Here is a 10,402-nt window from a genome sequence, read left to right as displayed (position 1 = left end):
TTGGAGAGAAATAAAACATGCTATCAATTTTTATTTTATTTGACAAATGAAATAAGCATTTTGAAGTTACCATTTTTTAATTAATATTTCATAGTTTTCAATTGATAAAAATTGTAATGAACTATTTTTTATTACTCGTTATGGATAATTGTTACTCTTGGTTTGATAATGTATTTTATGTTTGGAGGCTCTAGAATGTTTTTTTGGTACATTTAATTTTGAATATATTTTATTATTTTGTTGGTTAATTCGTAAATGTGTATTTGATGTGTTATACTAATTATGATTGTGCATGTTATTTAACTTTACAATAAGTTTTAATAAATGGTTCTTTTTCGTATTTTTGTTGAATTTGATTGTTAGTTCTTTTTCATTGTAATCACTAAGTATGGATTTGTAAAAAATAAAATATTTAGATAAATATGAATTTAATTACTATTTTTATCAAATAAAAACTAAGAAATATTTATTACACATTAATTAGTCTTATTTCCTTCATAAAAAATATAATGGTAGATTTTATTCAATAATTTATTGTGGTTTTTTATTGCAAATATAACAAAAAAATGAATATATAAAATAATATGTTAAATTTTCTTCATTATTTTGGTGAATTTGATATGGAGGATCAAATTTCTCTCTAAAATCATTCAACTCATTAGCCATCACCTAATTTATTTTTAATCTATTTATTTTTATATTTTAAATGCCAACTCATTCAACCAACCATCACATTACCTGTTATAGTAGGTCATAGGACCAAATTTCCCAACTTTTGTAACTATAAGTACTAAATTTCTGATTTTAAAACATGATGGACTAAAACTCCCAACTGGTAAATTTACAGGACTAAAAAACTCATTTTGCCTTTTTTTTCCTGATCACAATATTATTACTTTAATTAATATATTAATGCCTAGCAACGTAATAGTAGAATTTCATACTGCTAACAAAGATTTTATCTTAAATTTTGGAACCAAGGTACAATTTGAAAATTTTCTAAAGATTCCTAATTTCTTCTCCTCAAATTGCTCTTAGTGGATCGGCCTGCGCAACACAAATTTAGGCATGTGCGAAATAATTTGGATACGAGGCAACCACTCTAGTACATCTGTTTTTGGAGCCAACATCGGTCCTTTTGTTTTTTTTTTTTAACGTTTTTTCCCATCATTAAGTTGTGTTGATTTTTTCTTTTTTATTTTATTTAACTTTTTCTATGAAATTAGTTTTTTTCGCCGGTTATCAGCTTTGACTTCTTTTTTGTTTTTGTTTTTTAAATCATATTTATGCGCTACTCCACATTTTAAATTAAAAAATTGGCATTCGACTATCGGTCAACAGCGGCAAAAAAAAAAAAGTCAACCCAGTTAAAAAAAAGTCAACGCCAGAAAAAAGTTTGTTAGAAAAAAAAAAAAACCGGCGATTCAAACCGGGGTTTCATTGGTCAAAATTAATCAATTGATAAAATTAAGATTAAATTAAATTGGATGAAACTTTAGGAGTGTTTTAGAAAGTTTCGAAATAATAGAGAGGTCTTAATTGCGATCAATAAATGAATTCCAACAACCAACTTACAGCAAATAAAGTACTTATAAATAAACTTAATGCACGACTCATCACTTGACAATATATATAGATGTGTCTCATTGAGCAAGAAAAAAACACACACAACACACTCACACACACACTAAACCATTTCATTTTATTATATTTTATATACACTCAATGGAAAATGAAATTTTAGAACCAGTTAGTCCAACTGGACAATACTTCACCAGCTCTGTTATTTCAGTATCTATAATTGCTGTTCTTGAATTAGAATTCCCGATCGACCAATCCCGGCTCGACACGTTGCTCCAAACTGTCTTTCTTCCAATCAACCCTCGTTTCTCATCTCTCATGGTAATTGCTACATTTTCTTCATTACTGTGTGTTTGTGTGTGTTAATTATATATTTATAAATTTATATATTTTTTTTAATTCTATAAGTGTGATTAATTTTATGAAATAGTAGAAAAGTTAGGGGAGTCTCGGACTTTTTATTACCATTTTAGAGATACACTTTCACTTTATGTAGGCTTACAAGGTTTTATCGAGACCCCAAATCTTTTTAAATAATTGAATAATAAAGTCTTTATGACCAAAAAAAATAGTGGGTGATAAATTAAACAAAGATTAATTAATAATAAATCACAGGTGAAGGACAAAAATGGAAAAAAACACTGGAAAAAGGTGGAAGTGGATATCCAAGAACATATCAAAATCCCAAATTTCCCACGTGGAAAATCACCCGAATTCTACGAGGATTGCCTGTCTGAATACTTGTCCAAAATATCCCTACAACAATTACCAGAGAGCAGGGCATTATGGGAATTTCACATAATAAATTACCCAACAAAAAATGCAGCTCAAAATCTTGTCTTCAAACTTCACCACTCACTTGGAGATGGCTACTCACTAATGGGAGCTCTTCTTTCTTGCTTGCAAAGGGCAGATAATCCTCAACTCCCATTGACTTTCCCTTTATTGAATCAGAAAATACAAACTAATGATAGTAAAAATAACATTTTATCAAGGGCTTTTGATAGTGTGTATGATTTTGGATGGAGTGTTTTGAAGAGCATAGTGCTTGAAGATGATAAAACTCCGATACGATCGGGCGATGACGGGGTCGAGTTCCGGCCAATCACAATCACAACCATGGTCTTCTCAGTTGACCAAATCAAGAAAGTCAAGGCTAGTCTTCATGTGGTATGTATTTATATTCCCATTCACCATTCCATATTTGTATTCATTAGAGTTTCAATAATGTATTTTTTTTTCCTGTTATACCGTTACTAATTCAACTTTGTTACAAACATTAGAGTTAAATACAGTTTGTAGCACTGTCGCATGTACCTCATGTACTATGAAATCCGATAAAACAGCCTATGCCGTCCATCTTTGTTAAAAAAATGTTCAGTGGTTGACTATTCGTTATATTACCCCTTGAAAAATTTCAGACCAAAATACCTCTTTATTGTGTATAAAATGTGTACATCATTCTTCAGTTATTTGTACTCAATTTCAAACCGATTTCTTCCTATTTTTTGTTCCCAACCTTTTTTTTACCCAAAAGTTCTGAACAAATTTTTATATTCTAGAAATTAGTTTTAATTTCTTTTTAAATTTATAATCACTCGGTTTAAAAATATCTTCCGGTAGTTCAAATGTAGCAAAAGTACCAAAACGGACATCCAAAATATAAAAACATAATTCAAAACCATCAAATATATCAATAAAAAGCTTCAAAATCATCTGAATATAAAGCTACACAAGCTTCAATGATCCCCAACGTCAATAGTAAAAGTGAAATCATCCAAACCAATGTTCAAAATCATCAAAGGTGTCAAAAGTAGCAAAAGTACCAAAATATAATGGCAAAACATGTCAAATCTATCGAAAGTACCAAAGCGAACATCCAAATTATCAAAATATAATTTCAAATCATCAAATATCAAATATATCACCCAAAACATTAAGAATCATCTAAAAATAAAGCTACACAAGCTTCAATGATCCCCATTATCAGTAGTAAAAGTGAAATTATTGGTTGGAGTAGGTTGACTTGAGAACAACATATTCCCAAATCTTGGGTTCAATCTTGGGTGTTGTTGGGCTGGTATTCCATCCGCGGAAGCTGATCTTCCGTCATGCCTTGATGGTGGAACCTTCGTAGTAAATTAATGAATACTTTGCAGGCCTTCAAGTATAAATTAAGAAATTTGAAGAGAGTTAAATAATCTGCCCACGAGGTCTAAAATCTCTTACACTATTCCAATTTCCCACTCCAAGTATTGTATTCTTCCTACCTCTACCTCTTCTTATAGTCCCTCTAGCTCAATTCCTATTAGAGTTTGTTGCACCAGTTGTAGATACTTGGGTTGAATGTCCTACGGCAACAATAAAACCTTGACAAGTTTGTGTTACCTAAAATGCAAAAATAGATTATTCGTTATGACTAGTATAGTTACAATGCAAAAGTAGAAAGTTATAATATAAACCGGGATCAATATTCGGGATATCCAAGTTCTTTAACCATAACTAACAGCTCAAAATACGACATTAAATCAGGATCAATGTTCGGCATAATTGAAACCATTTCCCCAGCGTAATTAAAATAAGTTTGGAACCTCCCTCCATGATTAATCCTAAGGGTAAACAATGGATCAGACATTTTAACCTACATAAAAAAAACATGAAAATAAGTAAATTACAGAAGCACATTGTGGCTAAAATCCCAAAAATTCCCAAAAACTAAAAATTCCTAAACCCAAAAATCCCCAAAATTGTACTGAATATAGAAACCCTCTCTTCAAAGCCCTTTTGAAATAGATTCCCGAAAAAAAAAAAAAAATTTCTAAATTCCTAACCCTTAAATCCCAAAATCCCCAAATCCAAAAGAACATCAATTTAAATATAAAATACAGCTTCTATTGTGAATACTACTCCCAAACCATAAATTTTGTGTTGGTAATTCTCTAAAAATAGGTCTGTAACTTAACCCTTGAAGATCTAAACCCAAATTGTGCGTGGGATAAAAACTCCCAAAATATCTCAACCCTAAATTAAGCGGTAATTTGATAACTTACATTTGTCTACACCAAGTTTTCTTCGAATTGCTTCCAAAACATACATGTTGTGTTCAATCGCTATGGTGAAGATGAAAGGGGAGAAGAGGGGAAGGTTTCTCACTTCTATTCTTCTTTTGTTCTGTATGTCTAAGATTTTTTTTCCCCAAGTCAGAAAATAGTATTTTTTTTTAAAATAAAAGTAAGGGTAAAAAGGTAAGTATACTGCAGAAACTAACGTCGTTAGAGACGTGAGAGTTGATTGGTAATGTGAGGGCTGTTTTGTTGCATTTCATAGTACATGAGGGGTAAATGTGAATGTAGTGATAGTACAAAGGTGCAAACTGTATTTAACCCTAAACATTATTTATATCTCTTATCACTGATAGTAAAGGATATTTTAATAAAAACAATTATGTAATCTTTTTAAATAAAATAGTTTTCAACACTAAACACTATTAGTTTTCACTAATAGTGTTTTTAAAATTCTAATAAAAATTAAAATATAATTTCAATTTTATTTTCCGACAGACGATAAATGATGTGATATGTGGAGCATTGTTCTTGGGGATCAGACTATACATAAAGTCAACGAAACATGACCAGTCAAATGCAAAGTCAACGGCATTGGTTCTTCTCAACACAAGAAATATCAGCGGCTACAAATCAATCTCGGAAATGGTCAAACAGAATGGCGAGTCACTATGGGGAAATCAATTTGCTTTTCTTCACGTTCCAGTCCCTAAATTAACTATTTCAGACCCAATTGATCCTCTCAGTTTTGTTCTCGAGGCTCAGAAAGTAATTAAGAAGAAAAGAAATTTTGCTGCAGTGATTTTAACTAGCAAATTGCTCGAAACATTGAGGAAATTAAGAGGCCCTGAGGTAATTTTGTAAATAAATAATTTATTAAAATAAATAATTCTTTTTTTTTTTTATTATTTTTTTAGGGTGTTAATTAATAAATTGTATATATTAGGTGACAGCTGAATACATACATAGAACATTGAAGAACACAAGCATGACAATTTCAAATATAATAGGACCAATGGAAAGAATGGCTTTATCAAATCAACCAATCAAAGGCATGTATTTCATGAATGTTGGTGTTCCTCAGGTATTAAAATTTAATTTCTTATTGTTTTTAATTTAGAAAATAATATTAATTTCGGAAATATTATATTGTGTTTAAAAGGTACGGTTACTGTTTTTAGTACCAACTAAATACTCCGTCTGTCCCATAATATTATCTGTCCTTTTTTTCTATTTTAACATAATTAATTCAAATCTAGATATTAACTATATTTTATATATTTTAAATTTAATTTTATAGTTTATCATAATTCCCATTACAATAAAGCTACATGGCCAGATTCTGGCCAGCCAGAAAATGGCAATTTTGTAATATTGAAAAAAGTCATAAAGTATAATTACTATTTTGCCCCTATACAATTAATATTTAAAGGGGTAATAGCAAATAGGCCTATGACAAGGGCACTTAATTAAAAGATGGACATCCAATTTTTTTGTCTTTCAAACTTATTTGCAAATAAGGAAAATCCCTTTATATATACCAAAATTACCCCTAATTCATTGAAACCCAATTCAACTCCAATTTCATGATTTACACCCCAATTTAGCCCAATTTAATCAGTTAACCAATTTTAACCCAAACGAATACAATATTATTAATTAATAATTTAGCAAACGAATACAAATTTTAGCCCAATTTAATCAGTTAACCAATTTTAGCCCAATTTAATTAATATTTTTTCATTTTTTTTCTTAAAAAAAAATATTTTAATTAATAGTACTGCCTTAGATGCTAAATTACTGTCTTCAACAGTAATTTAACTGTCTTAGACAATAATATTAATAATATTACTGTTCGGAAAAATAATATTCATAATATTACTGTTCGGAAAAAATAATATTCATAATATTACTGTCCCAAACAGTAATATTACTGTCTGAGACAGTAATTTAGTAGCTAAAACAGTAATATTAATTAAAATATTTTTTTCTTCTAAGAAAAAAAAAATTCAAAAAAAAAATAAAAAAGTCAACGCCGGAGACCGGCGGTCAACGGTGGTTGACCGACCGGAAAAAATTTCAGGAAAAAAAAAAGTTTTCGAAAAAAAAAGTCAACGCCGGAATCTGGACATTTCAGAAAAAAAATTATTTTCTGAAAAAAAAAGTTTTGGGGGTTAATGTGATATATTTGTTTAATTCCGGGGTCAATGTGTAATATTAAGGAAGTTAGATCATAATGGGTGGAATTGATAAGAATTATAATATTAAGGGTATTTTAGACTAAAGACATGGGGATGGGCTTAATTGAGAGACTGTTTTTTTTGTAGACCAAAATGCATTTAAGTCCCATGTGATGGGCCTTTTTCCCATTTGCCCATATTTAAATTTGAATATTTTGGTACATTCCTACACAACTTCCAATTTCCTTCCTAACCCTTCCTAACAAAAATATTAAATCAGATTTTGTTACAAAAAATGCTGTGATCAGGAATCGAACTCAGGTCTCGCGCATGTGCACAACAATGCAAACCACCGGGGCATAAAAAATGCTTAGGACATTACTTCGAATATATATATATATATACTCACCATAACTTTATAGTGTAAAATGATTCATCATTATTATTTAAATAATATTTAATAAATTATTAATTTTCCTATTTATTATTATTCACTAATATATTATAAAATGTCATATTATAAAGAGTAATAATTATTCAATATTATTATTATTATTATTAATTTCCACTATTGAAAAATACAAATAATTGAATTAACTAACTATATGCTAATGCATGACTTAATACAAGCTCACCTATATTATTAAAATCGAAAGTGTGATAATTTTTAATAAAAATTAATATCAGATGTTTATTTCAAAAGTATATATTAGGAGTAGAATAAAAATACTATATGTGATTTTTCTTTTAATATTTAGTTAATTAAATAGTAAGATTTGTATTAATTATACTCAATTCCTTTCAATTCTTAAACTTTATTCAAAAAATATAATCGATTGACATCAATTATTGACAATAATATATATATATATATATATATATATATATATATATATATATATATATATATATATATATATATAACAAAAATGTAGATGATGTTTATTTTAACAAAAATAGATCATAACTCATTCCAATTAATCTTTCTACTTTAAAATAAAACTATAGATGATTAGTAGAATCAAAATACTATGTTATTATTTTTATTTTAATACTTGGTATAATTGTATTTTAGAGGGAAAATGTGTTGACAAGAACATATTAATGACACTAACTAATTATAATTAAAGTATAATATATTTCTAATTGAATTATATCATAAAAAGTAATACAATATAATTCGTAAAAATCGTAAAAATCAAATTGTTAATCGTAAGATTTGAATCGATTAAGTTTTCTCCATTGCAACCCATTTTCAAAATAGTGAAGTAGATGAGAATATTTCGTCTTTTTTTGTTGTAGACATAATAATAATAATAATAATAATAATAATAATAATAATAATAATAATAATAATAATAATAATAATAATAATAATAATAATAATAATAATAATAATAATAATAATAATATTTCGTCATTTTTTGTTATTATTATTATTATTATTATTATTATTATTATTATTATTATTATTATTATTATTATTATTATTATTATTATTATTATTATTATTATTATTATTATTATTATTATTATTATTATTATTGAAACTTGTAAAATTGATATAATGTATTCTTTTTTTACTGTACGTGAAAACTAAAAATTTAGAATTGAGGGGTTCTATATTTTAGGAGGGAAAATAGGGAGGGAAATTAGAAAAGAAATTGTGAATAGATCTTGGAGCCAAAATAACTAAGGGCATAAATGGTATTAAATATATGAAAAAAACCAAAAAAATGAAATAAATGCTATTTTGGCTAGCCAGATTCTTGCCATTTAGCAAAGTCCTTGTCATTATATGTAATTATTTTTATTCATCAATTTTTGCAGAACTTAACAGTAACAATGGTGAGTTACATGGGACAGTTGAGAATTGCTTTGGGAACAGAAAATGATTTAATTGATGCACCAAAATTCAGACAGTGCGTTCAAGATGCCTTTGATATGATTTTCGAAACAGCGATCCCTTTTCCTTCTATTTAAAATATTAATAAATACAATTGAAAAAAATAAACTTTCATTTTAAGGTTCCTATTTTATTTTTATTTTTATTTTTATTTTGTTAATCTGCCTCCGTAATTTGTTTAATACATGGGCTAATATTCGAGTGCGGCACTATGTTATTATTTTCTTGTAATAAATTTTTTTTTCTCCAGATTTTTCTTTTCATTTACTTCTAATAGAGCTTTAATTGATTTTTTTTTTTTTTGTTATCTTATATATAAAAGTAAAAAATGCTAGGTCAACCTATGAAACCCTAATGATATATTTGTAAAAAAATTAAAATTAATTACATTTCTTATTTTTCAGTCTTTTTTTTCTCTACTGACTTTCATTATTTAGATCTGCAAATCGGCTACCAAAATTCTAATCCACTCGCATATATATATATATATATATATATATATATATATATATATATATATATATATATATATATATATATATATATATATATATATATATATATATATATATATATATATATATATATATATATATATATATATATATATATATATATATATATATATATATATATATATATATATATATATATATATATATATATATATATGAGTAAATTGCAAAAGGTACCCCTGTGTAATCTCAAACTAGCAAAAACCCCCCTGTGATAAATAAACTAGCAAAAACCCCCCTGTGTTTTTTTTTAAATAGCACACTTGACCCACCACCAATTTAAAGGCTGACCTTGTGTAAATTGACAAAAAAACCCTGTGAAATATCTATTTTTATAGTATTAAAAAAAGCACAAATGAGATATTTCAATTCTTATTTTCTAATGTTCTAACTATTTTATTTTTTATTACTGATAAAAAAAATTATTTTTGTTATATCTTGTAATTAAAAAAATGGAAAGGGGTTTTTTTATTTTTAAAATTATCATATAATTTCTTTACAACTTTTAAATTATTCCTACACTAAATTGTGCAAGAGAAAAAAAAAATTACAATATTATGTATATGTTTATTGACGATTTTTTTTTAAAATATAATATTTCCATTTAATTTGCATACCTAATTTTTAATAATCAGAAAAAATCAAGAAAATAAAAAAATAAAAAAAATAAAAATAAAAAGATAAATCGAATCATCATCATCTTCAACGATTTGAATCCCGATGCCATCTCCAACACCACCACCATCGTCTTCCCACTTAATTATTCAATCCCAACCAGCAAAAACAAACTAGAAAATTCTATCTATTTTTTTTTTCAAGATCCAAAACAAAACAAAACAAAAATTAAAAACAGTGGGAAAGAAGCTAGCTTTGTTTCTGCAAACCTAGCAACAACACAAAAAAAAAAAAAAATCCACAAAATCCGTTGAACACGAACGCAGATGTGATATGTGGTGAAGAAAGACTCGAACGCCAGTTTGTAATCGGGGTTGTAGGGCTCCGCTAGGCTCCAATTGCCGCCGCCGCCGAAGAGGGCTTCTAAATCAGAGTCGATTAAAAGATTAACTGCTTCCCAAGTCCCCAAATTTCCGGAAGCTCCTCCGATCGTCAGCGCCCTTGTTCGTCCTCATGATCGAGCCTGGACTTACGCGACGGCTA

The 10,402-nt window shown here is 27.6% G+C and overlaps 1 protein-coding gene across 1 annotated transcript; it reads left to right on the top strand.

Moving 5' to 3' along the window:
* The first annotated feature begins 1,610 nt into the window (after nucleotides 1–1,610).
* On the top strand, nucleotides 1,611–8,978 carry LOC148765666 (wax ester synthase/diacylglycerol acyltransferase 4-like). Its single transcript, XM_088811672.1, has 5 exons — nucleotides 1,611–1,902; nucleotides 2,197–2,751; nucleotides 5,142–5,495; nucleotides 5,590–5,727; nucleotides 8,654–8,978. The coding sequence occupies exons 1-5, from the start codon at nucleotides 1,726–1,728 to the stop codon at nucleotides 8,804–8,806; spliced, it is 1,377 nt and encodes a 458-aa protein (XP_088667798.1). The 5' UTR covers nucleotides 1,611–1,725; the 3' UTR covers nucleotides 8,807–8,978.
* The last annotated feature ends 1,424 nt before the right edge of the window (nucleotides 8,979–10,402 follow it).

This window comes from Erythranthe guttata, chromosome 13 (assembly GCF_056151865.1).
Source record: "Erythranthe guttata isolate IM_541 chromosome 13, IM_541, whole genome shotgun sequence".
Classification (NCBI taxonomy): Eukaryota; Viridiplantae; Streptophyta; class Magnoliopsida; order Lamiales; family Phrymaceae; genus Erythranthe; species Erythranthe guttata.
The sequence above is the reverse complement of the archived record's forward strand: the minus strand, read 5'-3'. Positions and strand labels throughout refer to the sequence as shown.

Excerpts from the sequence above, each read along its gene's own strand:
- LOC148765666 (XM_088811672.1), top strand. The coding sequence starts at position 1,726 with ATGGAAAATGAAATTTTAGAACCAGTTAGTCCAACTGGACAATACTTC. Across the intron at positions 1,903-2,196 it reads CTCGTTTCTCATCTCTCATG|GTGAAGGACAAAAATGGAAA; the intron begins GTAATTGCTACA and ends AATAAATCACAG. Across the intron at positions 5,496-5,589 it reads GGAAATTAAGAGGCCCTGAG|GTGACAGCTGAATACATACA; the intron begins GTAATTTTGTAA and ends TGTATATATTAG.